The sequence below is a fragment of the Salvia miltiorrhiza genome, chromosome 4 (genome assembly GCF_028751815.1).
Source record: "Salvia miltiorrhiza cultivar Shanhuang (shh) chromosome 4, IMPLAD_Smil_shh, whole genome shotgun sequence".
In the NCBI taxonomy this organism is placed as follows: Eukaryota; Viridiplantae; Streptophyta; class Magnoliopsida; order Lamiales; family Lamiaceae; genus Salvia; species Salvia miltiorrhiza.
In genome coordinates this window covers 55,944,662-55,964,481 of record NC_080390.1, presented here as the reverse complement: position 1 = coordinate 55,964,481, position 19,820 = coordinate 55,944,662, and the positions used below count along the sequence as shown (strand labels likewise).

At 36.5% G+C, this 19,820-nt stretch overlaps 3 protein-coding genes across 3 annotated transcripts; 2 read left to right on the top strand and 1 right to left on the bottom strand.

Annotated features, from left to right (window-relative positions):
- Positions 1-1,372: 1,372 nt before the first annotated feature.
- On the bottom strand, positions 1,373-9,397 carry LOC131020973 (UDP-glucosyltransferase 29-like). Its single transcript, XM_057950030.1, has 2 exons — positions 8,269-9,397; positions 1,373-1,918 (listed from the first exon to the last, which is right to left on the bottom strand). The coding sequence occupies exons 1-2, from the start codon at positions 9,249-9,251 to the stop codon at positions 1,573-1,575; spliced, it is 1,329 nt and encodes a 442-aa protein (XP_057806013.1). The 5' UTR covers positions 9,252-9,397; the 3' UTR covers positions 1,373-1,572.
- A 2,714-nt stretch (positions 9,398-12,111) lies between these two features.
- LOC131020972 (monothiol glutaredoxin-S10-like) lies at positions 12,112-12,898 on the top strand. The gene has a single exon (XM_057950029.1). The coding sequence runs from the start codon at positions 12,335-12,337 to the stop codon at positions 12,644-12,646; it is 312 nt and encodes a 103-aa protein (XP_057806012.1). The 5' UTR covers positions 12,112-12,334; the 3' UTR covers positions 12,647-12,898.
- A 700-nt stretch (positions 12,899-13,598) lies between these two features.
- On the top strand, positions 13,599-15,007 carry LOC131020970 (monothiol glutaredoxin-S10-like). Its single transcript, XM_057950028.1, has one exon. It carries the CDS (start codon positions 14,501-14,503, stop codon positions 14,807-14,809), a length of 309 nt encoding a protein of 102 aa, XP_057806011.1. The 5' UTR covers positions 13,599-14,500; the 3' UTR covers positions 14,810-15,007.
- Positions 15,008-19,820: the final 4,813 nt, after the last annotated feature.

The following is a 19,820-nucleotide window of genomic DNA, read 5'->3' as shown; positions in this document are numbered from 1 at the left end:
TTTTCCTCATCCGCAGAAGTCGGCAACACCACAAACGTTTGTGCATGCACTAATGAAATTATTAATTGTTAAATTAACATAACCGATCACCTACCCACCGTGGGCAACGTGCCCACCATGATATGACAATTGTAATTATAGTAAGATAATTTTAATTATAGTAAGATTTATTAGTTATCTTTCCTAATTAAAATTGCCACATCAATGGTAGGCACGTTATGCTTGCCCAGTGGATAGGTGATCGATTCTGATTAAATTAAATAAAATCTAAGAATAGTGATAGGTAGTCCATAGTTGAACGTATCTCTTCCTCATGTGGAAGGCCAGCAACTTTTGACTGCAAATTTGGATAATAATTGTTGCAATAAATTAAGGTACTCCCTCAATCCAATAAGTTCTAGTAATATGTTATTTTCATTCTTTCATAAAATATATCTTAATTTCATTATTTATGAATCCATTATTTTTTAATTCATAGACTTTTTTTTATTAATTATTTTTATCTTTTTAAATTTATGAGACTCTTTTTCTATTTACTAAATAAATAAATAATATTTAAAAAAAATGTGTCACCTCGAGTGTGCTTTTACCGACCGGCGAAGTGGAGGTAGTAATATATAGTGGTTGATTTTTGACTACTTGATCTCTTTAGGTTTACGTTTTCTTCGCAAAAATTATTCTCGCATTAATTATATCTCATGTTCAACCCCATATTTTTTTACTTATCCATTAATAAAAAAATATTGATAAAATAACACAAATACAAATTTTGATGCATAATGATACCCATTATCATTTATAATTGCTTTTGATATTTTATGATGTACTCCCTCCGTCCCAAACGAAATGTCCTATTTCTTTTCGGCACGGAGATTAAGAAATGTGTATAAAGTAGATAAAATGGGTTGGTGGAAATTATTTAAATATTAAGTATAGAGAGAGAGTGTATTGCCAAAAAAGGAAACATGACATTTCGTTTGGGACAGCCCAAAAAGGAAAACAGGACATTTCGTTTGGGACGGATGGAGTATATATTTATACACATTATTAATTAAAATTAATTAATTGGTATTTCAAAAATTAAAAATTCAAATATTTTTAAATTCATGTTTTTTTTAATCGAGATTGTGTCGTGGATAATTTCAATTTTTTTAGATTCATGTTTGCACTCATATTAAAATTATGTTTAATATGTACTATATTTTATTTAATTATTTAAAATATCATTTAATTTTAATGTTGGTGTGATGCGTACTAGTAGTAATTAAATATCAAATGTTACTTGAATCAAGATTATGGCCACAAATGAGTGAAATTTAATTTACTTTTTTGTAATTGTTATCCTTTTCTTCGTTCCACCAACTAAACTACGTACAATACAACGACGAAAATTATATTATTTATTCATATAAATTCGATAATTAACCAATAATAACCTAGCTAATCGATAATTAATATTCGAATAAATTTTACTATTTCTCATACACTCAAATCACTCTACAAATTAAATCACCCGACAACAAAACCCTTATTTCTCCATGCAAATTAATTATCACTCCACCAACAAAACCCTCATTTCTTCATGCAAATTCTTGACAACTCCTCCACCACTTCCTCAACGCCTCCATCTTCCTCCACCCTCATCCTCTCCCCCAGCTCCGCCGCCCTCCGCCTCATCCCTTCGCCGCCCTCCACCACCGCGGCCCGCACGGCCCTCGCCACCGCCTCCCCGCCAAACCCGCCCTCCTCGTCCCTCTCCACCTCCACCCCGGCCCCGGCCGCCACCACCAGCCTCGCATTCCCCGGCTGATCAATCTTCAACGGCAGCGCCACCACCGGAACCCCGAAATACAAGCTCTCCGTGATCGAGCTCCACCCGCAGTGGCTCATGAAACCCCCCACGCTCGGATGCGCCAAGTGTTGGAAATATGGTTTTAATGCCATATCTGGAAATTATTATTTAATTAAATATTTATTATTTAATTAAAATAATGATTGTATGTTAATCTACATCTCGAGTAGATCAACGTGATATACTTGAAGTCTCAAAACCGATTTCCGGTGAGTGAGATTTTGTATGTCAAAGTTTGGATGTTGAAGAGGGAAAATCAGTTTCAACTTCTGCGTTCAACGATTGCGGCCACCTACCGAGTTCAACGATTGCGGCCACCTACCGAGTTCAACGATTGCGGCCACCTACCGCGTTCAACGATTGCGGCCACCTACCGCACCCGCCGGAATTGACTGACGTTCCGTTCACACCGGCCGTTCACACCGGCCGTTCACACTAGGTTTAACACCTATAAATACGGGTGTGTTGTGAACTCATAACTCACAACTTAGAACTCACAACTCAGAACTAACGACTCTGAGAACTCACAACTCACATCAAATTCTGCATTCCACCTCAACCTCTAGCTCAGTTCTTGATCCTATTCAGTTCGCCGGAGCTCGCCGGATTGTGGTGCTACATCCGACGAGACGAAGTCGTTTTACCTTTGGGGAAGATACGCCAAACCGAAGAGCACTACCGGGGCGATAATCTTCTTGCGGGAAGAGATTCATCTCGACTCGACTTGATTTGTTTAAACGTATAATTTATTTATACAGTGTATTTCAGTTGTATATATTTATTTGAGTTGTAATTTCTCAAATTATTTCTTTTGTAATATTTTCAATTATTTTGAGTTGTATTATCTCAAAATATTTATTTTGTAATATCTCGATCGTGTACCCGGTTCTAACAATCGCAAGAAGATTATTTCTCTGCCGTTGATACACGTTCGAGAAATGGCTCACACCGACGTCAATATGGACGGCTCCACCACCTCTGCAACCATCGGTTCAACCACGTCGTCAATTTTTTCCTCGTTTGCATCAACGGGGGCATCATCGTCAACATCTAGAACTATTGGTCTTGCCGAGAAACCATCAACGTTCTCAGGCAAGAACTTCAAATATTGGCAAGAGAAGATGCTATTCTACCTCACAACCGTGGGGTTTGCCGGATTCTTAATGGAGGATAAACCTCCAACCCCGAGTGAAGGGGAAGGGAAGACAAGCCAAGAAATTCGTGCCGGATATTTGAACTGGTGCCGCGGCGACTACTTGTGCCGTAACACCGTTCTCATGTCTCTGGACGAACGGCTCTATCGTGTTTTCAAGGTTCATGAAACCGCGAAACAATTGTGGGAGGCCCTTGATCTAAAGTATCAAGTGGACAAAGCGAATACTACCAAGTATGTCGTTGCCAAATGGTTGGAATATAAAATGGTCGACTCCCGACCATTGATGGACCAAGTGGAAGAGTTCCAAAATCTTTCACATGAGGTTCAAGCCGAAGGGATGCCCTTGGCGGATGCATTGCTCGTTGCAATCATCATAGAGAAATTACCTCCTAGTTGGAGGAAATTTCAAAACCTTTTGAAGCATGAGCGCTCGGAAATGTCCGTGCCGATATTGTTATCCAAGCTTCAAATGGAGGATCACGTGAGAAGTCGTGATCAAAAGGGAAAAGCTCCGATGGAGGCAAAGGCCAATCTCACCGAGAAAGGCGGTCCCTACAACAAACGTGGTCGCCCTAACCCTAATAATAAGGGTAAAGGGAAGCAAGGCGGACATCAACCATCAAAGTTTGATGGTGTGTGTTTTAATTGTGACAAACAAGGTCACATGGCTAAGGATTGCCGCAAGCCAAAGCGGAAGAATGCAAAGAGCAACGTGAACAACGTCGAGAAGGACTTCGACGATTGGAACCACGATGACTTTGCTGCCATGATCTCCGAAGTGAATCATGTGGACAACCCGAACTCTTGGTTCGTGGATACCGGCGCTACCGTCCATATATGCATAAATCGTGAGTTGTTCCACAACTACAAGGAAGTGGAAAACAAAAACGATAATGGAGGCTAGCGAGCGGACATCCCAAGTCCTTGGCATGGGAGATGTGATTCTTCAACTCACGTCGGGCGTGGAGATCACATTAAAAGACGTATTACACGTTCCAACTGTCCGAAAGAATTTAATTTCGGGCTTTAGGCTTACGAATAAGGATTTTGAATTGTTTTTCAAATCTGACTATGTTGTAATACGCAAGTGGGGAAAGTTCCTAGGGAAAGGCTATGCCTCCGAAGGACTTTTCAAACTTGGAGTAAGAGCTTGTAAGCCTGCCAAGGCTAAGATCAATAAAGATGCATCAACTTCTTCTGCTTACTTGATTGAGTGTTCTGATTTATGGCATTGTAGACTTGGACATGTTAATCTAAATGCTATAAAGAGATTAGTAAAAATGAATTTACTAAAAGTTGATGAATACAACTCACAAGAAAAATGTGAAGTTTGTGTTGAAGCCAAAATGGCTAAGTTACCGTTTAAATCGGTAAAAAGAAGCACTCAACCTTTGGAACTTATTCACACCGATGTTTGTGATTTAAAGTTCGTGCAAACTAGAGGTGGCAAGAAGTACTTTATCACCTTTATAGACGATTGCACAAAGTATTGTTACCTTTACTTATTGAAAAGTAAAGATGAGGCTATTGAAGCTTTTAGAAACTTCAAAAATGAAGCCGAGAATCAACTTGGATGTCGAATTAAGATGGTTCGAAGTGATAGAGGTGGAGAATATGTAGCTCCGTTTGCTGAATTATGCAACGAAAGTGGTATAATCCATCAAACGACGGCTCCTTATTCACCACAATCTAACGGCGTTGCTGAACGCAAGAATCGAACTCTTAAGGAGATGATGAATGCCTTGTTGATTAGTTCAGGATTACCCCAGAACATGTGGGGGGAAGCTGTCTTAACGGCCAACTATATCTTGAACAAGATTCCACTCAAAGGGAAAGATGTAACTCCCTATGAGCTATGGAAAGGAAGGAAACCTTCGTATAAATACCTCAAAGTGTGGGGGTGTTTAGCCAAGGTAGAAGTGCCTTTACCAAAGCAAGTTACAATAGGACCTAAAACGGTGGATTGTATCTTCATTGGTCATGCACTTAATAGCAGTGCCTATCGTTTTATAGTGCACAGATCGGAGATACCTGATATACATGTTGGGACAACGATAGAATCAAGGAATGCTATATTCTTTGAAAATATCTATCCTAACAAGGATAAAGGTACATCGAACTCTAATGATGGAGTTGATGATGATGCTACAGGTTCTAAACCTATGGAAGTAGCTAGTAATTCTACTCAAGTAGATGATGCCACGGGTTCTAATCATGTACCACCTAATAGGAAAAGACCAAGGTCAAAACCTATGGATGTAGAACCGAGACGTGGGGAACGAGTTAGAAAAGCTAATGTCTATGGACCGGATTATGTTGTCTTGATGCTAGATGGCGAACCGGTGACGATTAAAGAAGCTATGTCTGGCTCAGATGCAGCTCTCTGGAAAGAAGCCATCGATATTGAGTTTGATTCCATTATGCAGAATCATACTTGGGTGTTAGTGGATCTACCACCTGGAAGTAAAGCTTTAGGATGGAAATGGATCCTAAAGAAGAAGTACAAATCTGATGGTACTATAGATAAGTACAAAGCCCGACTTGTCGTTCAAGGTTTCAGGCAGAAAGAAGGGTACGATTTCTTCGATACCTATTCACCTGTGACCAGACTAACATCTATTCGGATGCTTCTCGCTATTGCTGCCTTGCACAATCTCGAGATTCACCAAATGGATGTGAAAACTGCGTTCTTGTATGGCGAGTTGGAAGATGAAATATATATGAAGCAACCTGAAGGGTTTGTAGTACCTGGGCAAGAGCACAAAGTATGCAAACTTCAAAGGTCTTTATATGGGTTGAAGCAAGCACCGCTTCAATGGCATTTAAAATTTGACAGTGTAATGTTGTCAAATGGATTCAGAATCAATGAGTGCGATAAATGTGTCTACATTAAGAATTCTAATAACGGATATGTTATTGTTTGTCTTTATGTAGATGACATGCTCATCATGGGAAGTAATTCCCGAGTGATTCAAGAAACCAAAGGCATGCTAAGTAAAAATTTTAGCATGAAAGATATGGGCTTAGCTGATGTTATCCTTGGAATTAAAATTCTAAGAAGACCTGATGGTATTACTATAACACAATCTCACTACGTTGAGAAAGTGTTAAAGAAATTCAACGCTTTTGACAAGCCAATAGCTAAGACACCATGGGAACCTAGTGTGCATTTGAGTGTACACAAGGGAGAACCTGTTGACGCGATAGAATATGCGAAGATTATTGGGAGCTTGTTGTATCTAACAAATTGCACTCGTCCCGATATAGCATGCTCGGTCAACAAGTTAGGCAGCTTTACAGCTAACCCTAGTAATGAACATTGGAAAGCTCTTGAAAGGGTTTTGAGATATTTGAAATATACTCAAAACTATGCGATTCATTATACTAGGGAACCCTCTGTACTTGAAGGGTACTGTGATGCAAATTGGATATCTGATGCCAAAGACTCGTTTTCAACGAGCGGTTATGTATTCACTGTGGGGGGTGGTGCTGTGTCATGGAAATCCAAGAAGCAAACATGTATTGCTAGATCGACCATGGAATCAGAATTCATAGCTTTGGATAAAGCTGGTGAAGAAGCCGAGTGGCTTAGAAATTTCCTCGAGGATATTCCATGTTGGTCGAAACCTGTGTCGTCCGTGATAATTCATTGTGATAGTCAAGCTGCTATCGGACGAGCACAAAACCATTTGTATAACGGTAAGTCGAGACATATTCGTCGACGTCATAATACCGTGAGACATTTGATCACTAGTGGAGTTATCTCAATTGATTATATAAGATCAATTGATAACATAGCGGATCCTTTGACAAAAAGTATCCATCGAGATCAGATGTATAAACTGTTAGGGGGAATGGGTTTGAAGTCCACAAATTAAGGATAATCATAGTGGCAACCCAACCATGATGACTGGAGGATCCCAAGAACTTGGTTCAATGGGACAACTAAGTTATGAAAATCCGTGTGTTGAACACTCGAATTGCCTATTCCTTGTAGAACAGTGAGTGTTCGGAAACCTGCACGTGGTGAGGTTAAGTCTTTGACTTTTAATGACTCTAGAACTCCTCGAAGAGGACAAGTATAGCAGGATACTTGAGTTAAGAGTCACCTATGTAAGTGTGAAGTGGGGCCGCTTCGATTGAAACACTTATGAATCCAAAGAGGTGTTCCAAGGCCTGTAATGGACACAAACGTGAGAACGAATAAGGATTGAAGCAATATTGTGTCAATATTGTTGACTAAGTATACACCGAGGAGGACTAGTTCAAGGAACACAATCCACTAGGCCGCCGGTATACTCGATAATATTGACTATGGCAGGTTCAAAGCCACAAGCTACCTTTCCAAATGCAATGTTGTATCTTAAGAGGACTGAGCTAAGTGTTTGCATACTTTCGCATACTGTTTTCTCACTCATGTGGGGGATTGTTGGAAATATGGTTTTAATGCCATATCTGGAAATTATTATTTAATTAAATATTTATTATTTAATTAAAATAATGATTGTATGTTAATCTACATCTCGAGTAGATCAACGTGATATACTTGAAGTCTCAAAACCGATTTCCGGTGAGTGAGATTTTGTATGTCAAAGTTTGGATGTTGAAGAGGGAAAATCAGTTTCAACTTCTGCGTTCAACGATTGCGGCCACCTACCGAGTTCAACGATTGCGGCCACCTACCGAGTTCAACGATTGCGGCCACCTACCGCGTTCAACGATTGCGGCCACCTACCGCACCCGCCGGAATTGACTGACGTTCCGTTCACACCGGCCGTTCACACCGGCCGTTCACACTAGGTTTAACACCTATAAATACGGGTGTGTTGTGAACTCATAACTCACAACTTAGAACTCACAACTCAGAACTAACGACTCTGAGAACTCACAACTCACATCAAATTCTGCATTCCACCTCAACCTCTAGCTCAGTTCTTGATCCTATTCAGTTCGCCGGAGCTCGCCGGATTGTGGTGCTACATCCGACGAGACGAAGTCGTTTTACCTTTGGGGAAGATACGCCAAACCGAAGAGCACTACCGGGGCGATAATCTTCTTGCGGGAAGAGATTCATCTCGACTCGACTTGATTTGTTTAAACGTATAATTTATTTATACAGTGTATTTCAGTTGTATATATTTATTTGAGTTGTAATTTCTCAAATTATTTCTTTTGTAATATTTTCAATTATTTTGAGTTGTATTATCTCAAAATATTTATTTTGTAATATCTCGATCGTGTACCCGGTTCTAACACCAAGATCGCCGCCTGCGGCGCCCATCTCTCCACCACCATCCCCCTCCCCTTCACCCGCTCCGCAAAACCCTCCGGCACCGCCGCCGCCGCCGCCCCTCCCGGCGGCCTCGCAACCCAAATGAATCCCACCTCAACCATCTCCAACCCTTTCGCGATCTCCACCATCTCCTTCTCGCTCATGAAATTCTCACTCCCAAAAGAGATGTACAAAGTCGAGCCCCTCTCCCTCATGCTCAGCCACTCCATTATCTCTCCGCCGCCGTCGCCGCCGCGCGTGATCAAAGGACCGGTAGCAACGAGCTTTCTCTCACACAACGTAGAGAGATAATCCATATACTTCCCTTCAACCCCTCTGCAGCTCTTGATCAACACGACATCCCTCGACAGCTCAAAAACCCCAAATAAAAACCCTAATTCTTCATCTTCAACCTTCACAAATCTCTTACTCGCAACCAATCCCCTCTTCTCGTGCTCTCGCAAACTCAATTCCTCGAAGGGGAAATCCTCAAAACTCCCGCCGCGCGAGTGCCAGTGATGCAGGAGCGATCCCGCCGCCGCGCCGCCGGTGAAGAAAAGGACCGCCGGGATGCCCTCCGCCGCCGCGAGCTTCGCCGCCCACGGCTGCAGAACATCGTATATCAGCAAATTAGGGCTCAACTTCGACAGCAAAGTCGAGAAGCTCGAGCTCGATTGCTGAAAGGCCTGCATCAGCAGCGGCCGGAGATGGGGCGGGATGTTCTTGGTGGTGTGGAATTTCGGCGGGAGCTGAGGGAGAGAAGGGAGATGCAGCTCGACCGGTTCGATTCTGTACGAGGAATCTCCGGTGAGGGTGTCTTTGATGAAGTCGAGGTTGACTGAAGTGGAGCAGAAGTAGATGTGGAAGTTTCTGGAAGAAAGCTTCTTCGCCAGTTCGAGAAAGGGGGTGATGTGTCCGTGAGCTATGAATGGAAACATTAGGATTTTCAAAGTTTTGGAATTGGAATCCATTTTTTTGCTTTTTTGAGTAAAATTAGGTTTTTTTTTTTTTGTTGATTCTATGGGTTTTGCAGAAATATAAGTTTGATGTTTGTATAAAGGGGATATATATGAAGAGAAGTTTAATTTGGAGGAAGATGGAAAGAATTGAATACATTATTCAAAGATATGAAGATTGAAAATTTTGTGTGTAGCTTTCAATTTACGTTAATATATTATATTATGGGCATCGTTTTAGGTGGCAAATAAAATAATTGTTGGTCTATTTTTTGGTCAAATTAAATTTACATGCATGTTTACGCACCGATACATCTAGAAGAAAATATTCTATTCTTTTTTCTTTGTTTTGTTTTCACCGTCGACGGTATTAAATAAGGCTCTTCTAATTTAATTTTAGGCCATTTTCTGCTAAAGAAAAAAGAAAAAAAGTAAGAAACAAATATACATAAGGAAACAAATATATATATATATATATATATATATATATATATATATATAGGAATTGGTTCAATTGATATATATATATATATAAGGAGGCGACAAAATCAAGGTTAATTGGTAAAAAAACGTTCACTTTCAACTCCAATTTTAAAAAAAATTCATATAAATTGATAATATAAGATTTTAAAAGTCGTGGTGTAAATTGTAATTTTAAAATATATAAAAAATTATTAATTAAATCTAACTGTTTATATATAGACTGATAGACTGAGATCTCTACACTGTTTAAATATCCTTTCATAAATAAATAAATAAACAATTTGGAACCCATTTGATTAAAAAAAAAACTTTTGCTTTTGTAGTTATTTTGGTAAGCAGCATGGCCAAAAAGTCTTTAGAGTAGACGAGTGTGATTTGTGAACTACAAGAAAAACAAATGAAAAACACAATTAAAAATCGAATTAAAGCTTCCATAGCGAGAGAGACATGCATTTGGCAATTCAATAAGCTTGGGTTTGTTTGGAGAAATCGTCATAGTATATAAATATATAATTAATAATTGTAAGTGCGTTTAGAATTCATTGGGAAACAAAATAGAAGCTTCTATTATAGGATAAATGAGAGTTGGATATAGATGGTTTTATTTGACAACATTTCATGCAGGTAAATACTTAAAATATATTTCCTCCTAAAAAAATAGTTAAATATATTCTAAATTATGACTACTTTCTCAATTTTATTTTGAATTATCTCGTTTTGAACAATTATATCCAAATTATGAAAAAGTTATGTACCTATTATCGATAAAGCGGAACTGAATATATAGAATCGTCGAGATCTTGATAGGAGTATAAACATAAAAAAAAAAAAAAGAAGTCATTTTATATATGTATTTTTTTCATGTCATGTCGAATACTTGATAAAGCATACTCAATTTTTAGATACTAAAAAAATTTATCCAAAGATAAATTTGAATAATTTTTGTAATTTGAGATATATATATATAAGGTCAACATCGATATTCCTATGAGGGAATTAGAAATTCGTGATAATTTGCGATATATTATTATTATTATTATTATTATTATTATTATTATTATTATTATTATTATTATTATTATTATTATTATTATTTTATTTATTTATTTTTATTTTTTTTATCGATGGCCAAAAAAGATAGAACTATTAAAAATCGAAGAATTAATTTGGACATTTATAAAATACATAGATGAAAAATAGAAGTCAATTATCCAAAATTAAATCTTAATAACTTCTTAGTTCTCTACCATGCATGTCGAATCAATTACGTATTGACACTTGACAATTTGGAGAATATAAGTATTTAAAAAAAATCTAGTATATCTGGAAATATAATGAATTAACCTATACGCCTGTGCATGTTTAGAAACAAATATTAAAGTGAGATAATTAATTAACCATATTAATTAATAAGAAGAATAAAGATTAAAGCACTAATTAGTACGGAGGCGGTTCTCACTTTCTGAGCAATCAGCATCTGCAAATATATTATGCTTCTAATTAAAAAAGTATTAAAAATATATTCTTTATAAAATAAACATAAAAAGTTTACAAGTCCCACTGCTTTAACTTGTTTGTATTAATTTATAATATTTTTAATATTCTGTCAAAAATCTTGTGCTAGATTATGGAATTATCTGATTATTTTCTGACGAGATAGCATGGAATCAGAATCAGGATCAAACTTTCGGCCCTTCTTAACATGCAGGAGAAAGAATATTACTAATCCAATAAATTTTTGTAGTAAAAATAATACTATTTTATTATTTATTTATGTTCATTGCATGTATCTATTACTATTATATTCTTACTACTTTAATTTATAAGGATAATTAAGTAATTTAATATATACATGTATACATATTATTGATTTTGATATAAGAATAATTAAGAACATCTTTGCATCAATAATTTTTCAAAGTTATTATTATTTTTTAGCTATTTTTGATATATCGCCATATATATAATTATTTAAATTCATAATTTTTACGTGCGTTCCACAAAACGTTCGTGAATTTCAGCATTTAGGATTGAGATCAAGTATGTGTCTTACTTTAAAATTATTTTATTCTTCAATTCAATTTTATATACCTTATTTTAATTTTGTAATTATTAACTATGATTTATTCTATCTAATTAACGTATATAAATATTTTTTATTATTTAATTTAATTTAATTTAATTAATTAATTAATTTATATTATGATTGAGCAAACATATATCTAATCCTTGCGTGACAATAATTGATATCTGATAATTCTCAAAGCAATCCACCTTTTTAAGCTCAACAAGAGACGTTTTGGATGAAATAATAGTTAGAATGTCACCTATTTAGAGCATGACAGCATCTATTCTTGATATCAAGGAATTTTGACCTTTTTCAAAATGCCTCAAAAATCCAATATTTATGCATTAAACAAATTCAACACACTGCAAAAACTCAAACTCTTCCCACCTCTATATATACACCACCTTATGCTAGCACCAAAAACCATCATCACCAAACAAACAATCTCAACATCTTCACTAGATATTTGTCTAAATTTGGACAATACAAAGTAGTTCAACTCCAACAACACTAACTACTTTTCTTGCCCCTTTTTTGATCAAGAAAAATGGAGTCAAATGTGGTAAAGCTTGCTGCACAGAATGCTGTGGTGATCTTCAGCAAGAGCACATGCTGCATGTGCCACGCCATCAAGCGGCTCTTCTACGACCAAGGCGTGAATCCAACGGTGTACGAGCTAGACGAGCAGAAGCATGGCAGGGAGATGGAGCAGGCCCTCAAGAGGCTTGGCTGCACCCCATCTGTCCCTGCAGTTTTTGTTGGTGGGAAGTTTGTCGGATCAGCTCACGACGTGCTCACTCTTCACCTCGATGGATCGCTCAAGAAGATGCTCAAGGATGCAGGAGCTCTCTGGCTTTGATCTCTAATCATGTTGTATGATACAAAGAAAGAAAGAAAGAAAGAAAGCATCATTACTGTTGGATCAAACAAGGCCAACTGTGTGAACTGTGTGAAACTGTAATTGTAGTTTTTTTTTTTTTTAAAGCATGAGTTTGAAAGGTGAAGCATAGAGCTCAGTTTTATTCATGAGCTTTGATGTAATGTAGCTTCACTTTGGCTCAACTCATCACTCTTTGTAACTTTCTTACCTCAATGGGATATGCTTTGTGAATTTCTCTGTCTTGCATTTTTAGCTTGTGTTTCTTATTATAGTAAGCACGACGTATAGAATCAAACGCAACGCATCTCAAAACTCATGCCCGGTATCTACATTCTTGAAATAAATCAACTGATTAATAGCCATGTTTTGTGGATTTACACCATGTGATAAATTGAAAGTAAAACTAAGACTATGTTGTTTAAGAGTTTGTATTTTCTTTTGGATTGAGAAATGGATTCAAATTAGGACAGCAATCAACTTCTTACAGCAGCATGGAGTTCTGTTTATACAAGTCTTTTTCATTGTCTTAATCACAAATATATACATTCTTGAAATAATCAGCTGATAAATGGCCATGTTTTGTGGATTACTATGTGATTAAGTAGAAACTAGTGTTTCTTGATTAAGAAATGGATTCAAATTAGGGAAGCAATGGAGTTAATTCAGTTTATTAGTCATTTTCAATAATGTGTCTATCACAAATATATTTGAATATTGCAAGGAATCTCTGATACAGAATGAAATACACTGAGCAGCACAAAGTGGCAGAATATGTGATGAAAAGGAATATCTTTTTTTTGGGAGATTTCATGTCATCACAGGAGCCAGTGGTTTTTTTTTTTCTTTCTGATAAGAATGAATTTTGTAAGCCGGTTTTCGCCTCGTTTCAAAACATGAGGAGCATGATTGAGAGCATTCAAGAGTGAAGAACAGATTCTGTTATCAGGCTTATGTGGTGATGACCGATAAATCGCGGCCAGATTCAAGTGGATAGCATGTTCAGTTAGGACAGTATTCTCCACATTTGATTCTACTTTGCTGTCATCTCACATCAAACAGATAATTCTGTTACAAGCTAGTGTGTGTTGTGTGTGTAAAAGTTCTTTTGCATAAGTTTATGATATCATTAACAGCAGCAAACAACTCTACAACTTGGGAAAGTTGAGGATTCTGTCTGTGGTTATGGCCTTATCCAAACTCACTTTTATAACACATATGATGGTGGTCCAAACCTTCCTCAATCTTCGCCTCGAAAAATCTTCCAACACATGTAGTAGGATGTTCTATCCACTCGCCTAAAGCATGTTCGTCGCGCCTCACCATCAGCTGATGCAAGAAAATCTGTCCACATCCCTTGCACATATCAGATTCCCTCCTATCTTGCTGAGTTGACATTCTCTCACATGATCGCGTTTTGCAGCACGTAGGCGCCTCCTATCCACTTGAAAAAGATGATGAAAAATCGGGCTGCTCGTAGTTCTCAGAAACATAGCTGTGAATCTGCTTTTAACTAAAGTCAGAATTCTTGGTTATCTGCATAGTTTATTAGGCCTCAAGAGATTCCAAGAATATAATGAAAAAACTTTCAAAAAATATGCAATTTAACCACAGATGTCATTTCAAGACTATTAGCATCTACTCAAATATCTGCAAGAATTTCTTCATTTTTTCCAAGAATTTCTAAACAATCAAAACCCTCTATAAATACAAAGCCTAACAGCAATCAGAAAACAACAAGCAGCAAAATACAAACAAAACAAAACTTAGCATTTTCACATCAAGAAAAACAACAACACTTCTTAAGTCCATTCAACTCAACTACTGCATTGATCCATGGATCGTGTGGCTAAGATCTCTTCGCAGAGGGCTGTGGTGATATTCAGCAAGAGCACATGCTGCATGTGCCACGCCATCAAGAGGCTCTTCTACGAGCAAGGCGTGAGCCCTCTGATCCATGAGCTGGATGAGGACTCGAGGGGGAAGGAAATGGAGTGGGCTCTGTTGAAGCTGGGCTGCAGCCCTGCTGCACCTGCAGTCTTCGTTGGGGGCAAGCTCGTGGGCTCTGCAAACACCGTGATGACTCTGCAGCTCAACGGCTCCCTCAAGAAGATGCTCAAGGATGCAGGGGCCTTGTGGCTATAGAAAAATCACCCCAAAAACATCAACAAGAAAAAAGGCTGTGGTTTTTCAATAAGGCCTAATCCAGCTCCACAAATCTTGTCTAGTTCTTCTTCTTTTTTCCCTTTTGATCTTTAGCTAGACGTCGCGGATTTTGCATCACAAATGTATGGAGGGTGTAGATAGACTTTCTTTAATCTAAACAGACCAGTTTGAAGCTCATAGATTGCTGCTACAATCTACAATAACTTAACTTTATCAGCCAAAAAAAATTTAACTAAATTTTTTCATGTATTAAGCATGAAGATGTGATCAAGATAGCATCTTTTCCTAGTGATTGCTGTCTGTTTTCACTGCAGACCAAGTAAAAAGACACGAACACAAACACGAACACGAACACGAACACGAACATGAGATGGTGGAAGAATCTGAGTGAGTGTGGATATATTCTTTGATCAAAACACAAAAACCAAACTGAAATGACACTTATAATTTTGCATATTCTTCTGCAGCAAGTGTTGCCCAAGTGCAGTATGTGTGGCCTTTCAAGACTCTTTAGGGCAATTCTTTTTATGGAATTTTTCAATTTTAGTTTTTAAACTAAGCTTATTTTCCACAGAATGGAACAGTTTTGCTCTAAATAAAAAGGGGGATTACTCAAAGCAAAAAGATGAAGCCTCAACAAAGGTTATGCCAATAACACAAGATTCCAACGCCTCTTTTGATTTTGCAATATTATTCAGTGGCCCTATTATCAAAAAAGATTTATTCTTCGATCACTATGAGCGTGTCTTTTTTGAGATATTACCAAAAAAATCTGTAAGGTATAATCATCATCATTATATAATACGGTTGGAGATTCTTGGCCTCTCCTTAATTCTAGGTCATACATGGCTTCATGAAAGAGCTTTATTTCAAATATCTGCAATTCTAGATCCTTTAGCATAAATTTAAACATGGAAATTTCTTCAGTATGGATATCTCAAACTACACATGTAAACTTTTTTTTTATAATTATCATACTTTCTTTATTTCTTTTTACTTTTTCCTTTTTATTCTAATTTTTATCTTTCTTTTTTCCTAAAAAAAATATTTTTTAGTTAATAACAAATATTCAATATACATATCAAATTAAAGATCGTTGCAAGAGCTTTAATTTGATAAATGTTTAGATTATTAAAATATTACTTAAATACCGAATATTAGTGTTGAGATATTGTTTAAGTAGCGGATATTACTATAAGAGATTGAGACATGAATGAGTACAAAAATATATTTTAATTGAATTTGAGATTATTAATAAATTATAAACGAGAATAAATATTTTAAAATATAACAACTTATATTTATAAAATTAAATGAGTTCGTGTAACTAATCAAAATTGGGACGAGTACGAGTATATTCATTTTAGACAGGTAAGAACATTTATCAACATGTCTTCGTAGAATTTTCTCTAATTTTAAATGTTATGTTATTCAAATTATCTGGGTATGAGTAACATACATTTTTTACGGGTACGAATATTTTATCAATATGTTTACATGATTTTTTTTTCTAATTTATAATATCTTAATTTTGTATATGAATGTTTATTATTTAATATTCGAGTCTCTATTGAGACGAATAATCAATTATTGTGATAAATTATATTTATAAATATATATATGTGTGGATATTTTACAAATGTTACTATACATTGTTTTGATGAGAACAAATAGTAATCGTTATTTACAAAACAAATTCATCACTTTAATATAAATATTATTTTATTTATTACAATTGTAAATATAACTAAAATAAATAGCTGTTGAATTTCGACGGGTTACACACTAGTTTATATTTAAGGGAGGATGTTATAATTTTATACAATCTTATAAAGATTGAGATTAATATACATCCAAAACAAATAAAATATAAAAATATAGTCCCCATTTTAAATTATAAATTTATACCTCGTTAAATTATTTCTCTATTTAGAGAGAAAAGAATGAGACGAGGTGGTGACGGTCCAGATGTTCTTGAACGATGCCTGGTTGAGGAAGGTCCTTGGGTCGACCTCCATCGAGGTGGGCAGGGTCGTGCACGAGTTCCTTGTGAATGACCGGTCGCACCCGAGGAGAGACGAGGTGTACCGGATGCTCCACGAGGTTGAGGGGGTTGCTGAGGGCGGCCGACACGTCGGGGAAAACCTCCTCCAACATGTCGGATCGAGAGGAGATTTGTGAGCATAGTGAGAGGTTGGCGATTGCATATGGGTAACTAGGATTTAGAGTTTACGTTAAATACCAAAAAGTGAGTAAAGTTTATGTATTTATTCACTAATGATCCATTTTAGAAACATGTTACCTATCATTAAAATAATCAAAATTTTATAATAAAATAAATTAAACCAAGCTCAACTCCCATTCTTACATATTTCTAGGCCTTTTTGTTACCATCTTGTAAAGCAGTTCTCTGTATGGAAAAATATAATATTCAACCATCCTAATAAGATACCATAAGTTCAACAACTATCAAACCAAAAATTAAAAAAGAAATAATACCAAAAATCCAAAAAGAAATGATATTCAACGATCCTAATATGAAATACTAACAATTAGGAACAATCACCAAAATAATATCGGTAGGATTTATAGCATGAACACTGTATATAATAAATGATTAAATAAAAACACTTCGGTCGATTCGGTTCCATCAGAATTTTTTAAATACAAAATCGATCCGACAATTTTTTTTTTCGAGTTTTTCAATATAAAAACAATTCGAAACCAAACCAAACCAAACCAAACTTACCAAATATCGGTTCGATTATTCGGTTTCGGATTGATTTTGCTCACCCCTAGTCTAATTTCGACCACGGCCTCACAATCTTGTTCCACCATCAAATTGGTTTTGCTCATCCCTAATCCAATTTCAACCACGACCTTACAATCTTGTTCCGCCACCGTTTCGTCTGCCAACTTGATGATAATAGAATCTTGTTCCGCAACTATCCCGTTCAAGATTTCTTGTGCTAACTTATCTTCAACCGATCTAGCCATAGCCCTCTGAAGGGCCCGAGCACCATTCCTCTTATCACATCCTTCTGAAGCCAACCTCTCCTTCAATCCTTTGCTAACCCTAACTTTAATATTTTTGTTGGCAGCAACTCTGACGAATTCTTCGCGGATCAAGAATTCGAGGATTATCTGTGTATCCTTCTTCGAAAACGGCTTGAGCAACAAAAGTTGGTCGAATTCTCGCACTTGGTTTAATCTCTTGATCAGTTACGGCTTGAAAGTGTCCTAGAACTTCTTCTTCCTTTCCATATTCAAAGTTAGTATCACAATGGTGTTGCTAAAATCAACAGTCTTTCCCTTGCCGTCGGTTAACCTCCCCTCATCTGAAATCTCGAGCACCACATCCCAGACCTGGAACATTCATTGATTAAGATTGATCAATTAGTTAATTATAACATTATGTTACAATAAACTAATACCCGTTGATAGAGCTATCAAATGGGCCAGGTCGGGCCAACCTGGCCCAAAATATGATCAGTCTCAATGGTATACTTCTGCAAATGCTGTAGGCGAAGAAATAATAACATCATCATCAAGCGCCTCTACATCAATTGGTGGAGGCAGAGTACCAATTATTACAGCATCTTGCATGTCCTACGACCTAATATACTGTGAAATGACACCATGTTCCCGGATTTCACATATTTTGTATTTATTTATATTTTAATTTTATTTAATATTTATATTTAATTTAATTATTTAAATTTTCAAATTTGATATTTTATTGAGTAATTAATGTGGATCATTTAATTTTATTTTTAAAATATATTTTGTATTTGTTTATACTTTAATATTTATATTTATTTAATTAAAAAATTGCGTTTAATTAAAAATCCCCTTTCAAGCGTTTTACTCTATGTGTGCACGTTGTGCCATAGAGATGCGAAATAAAATTTAATAAATTTCGGGGAACTTTGCGAAATAAATAATTCAGCTGAGACTATTTTGTAAATAATCATATTGGCTCCATTAGGTCATCACAACATCACAATTTCATCACACACATTCATCATGACGCCGCATGCTGCTGATCAATGGTGATTCCATTCCCCTTTTTCAATTATGCTGATATGATCCATTCATTTTTTGTTACTTTAGAGTACTTCGTCTGGTCTGCCATAGCTATACAAATAGCCTTCATCTTGATTGTCGCCTACTTGTGCAAAAAAGTAAGCTATTGATTATGTTTTGGTGTGTTGAGATTATTCACATTTTTATTTTTATTTTTATTTTTTTTCTAGATCTTCTGTGGTGCTTCTCAAGTCATGCCAGCTACGGCTGATGATCTTAATCAGGCCATTGCTCCGCTGGTGCAGCAGGGTGAACAGATTACTGTAGCAGTCGAAGAGTTTAAGAGAAGAGTGAGAGTGAAGTGAATGGGGTTTGGTAGGTCTTGAAGTAAAGATAGATCAGACAAAAGAGATTCGAAATGGGGTATGTTCAATTAATAATAGTTTTAATTTAAAGAGCAATTAATTTATATTAATTTGTTGTTACATTTTGTAGGTTAGCGAGGCAAGCTCCGATGTTGAAGTCCACAACATGATGTTTTTGCCTAAAGAAAAGGCCAATATGAGAGGCAATTGGGACCACCGAGTTAAAAACATGATATTTTTTGCATAAAGAAAAGGCCAATATGAGGCAATTGGCTCCGCCGAGTTTTGAATGCTACTGTATTTTTATTGAGCTTACCTTATCGAAGCAGATTGCAGTCTTTTTCTATTCATTCTCCGGGGACTGCTCATTCTTCCAAGTTTGCAGGCGTGCAGGCAGAGTCTTTTGCAGCTCCTTGATTATAACGATCGAGGCGCTGCAAAAGACTATGCCTGCACGCCTGCAAAATTGGAAGAATGAGCGGTCCTCGGAAAATGAATAGAAAAAGACTGCAATCTGCTTCGGTAAGGTAAGCTCAATAAAAACATAGTAGCATTCAAAACTCGGCGGCAGCAATTGTCTCATATTGGCCTTTTCTTTA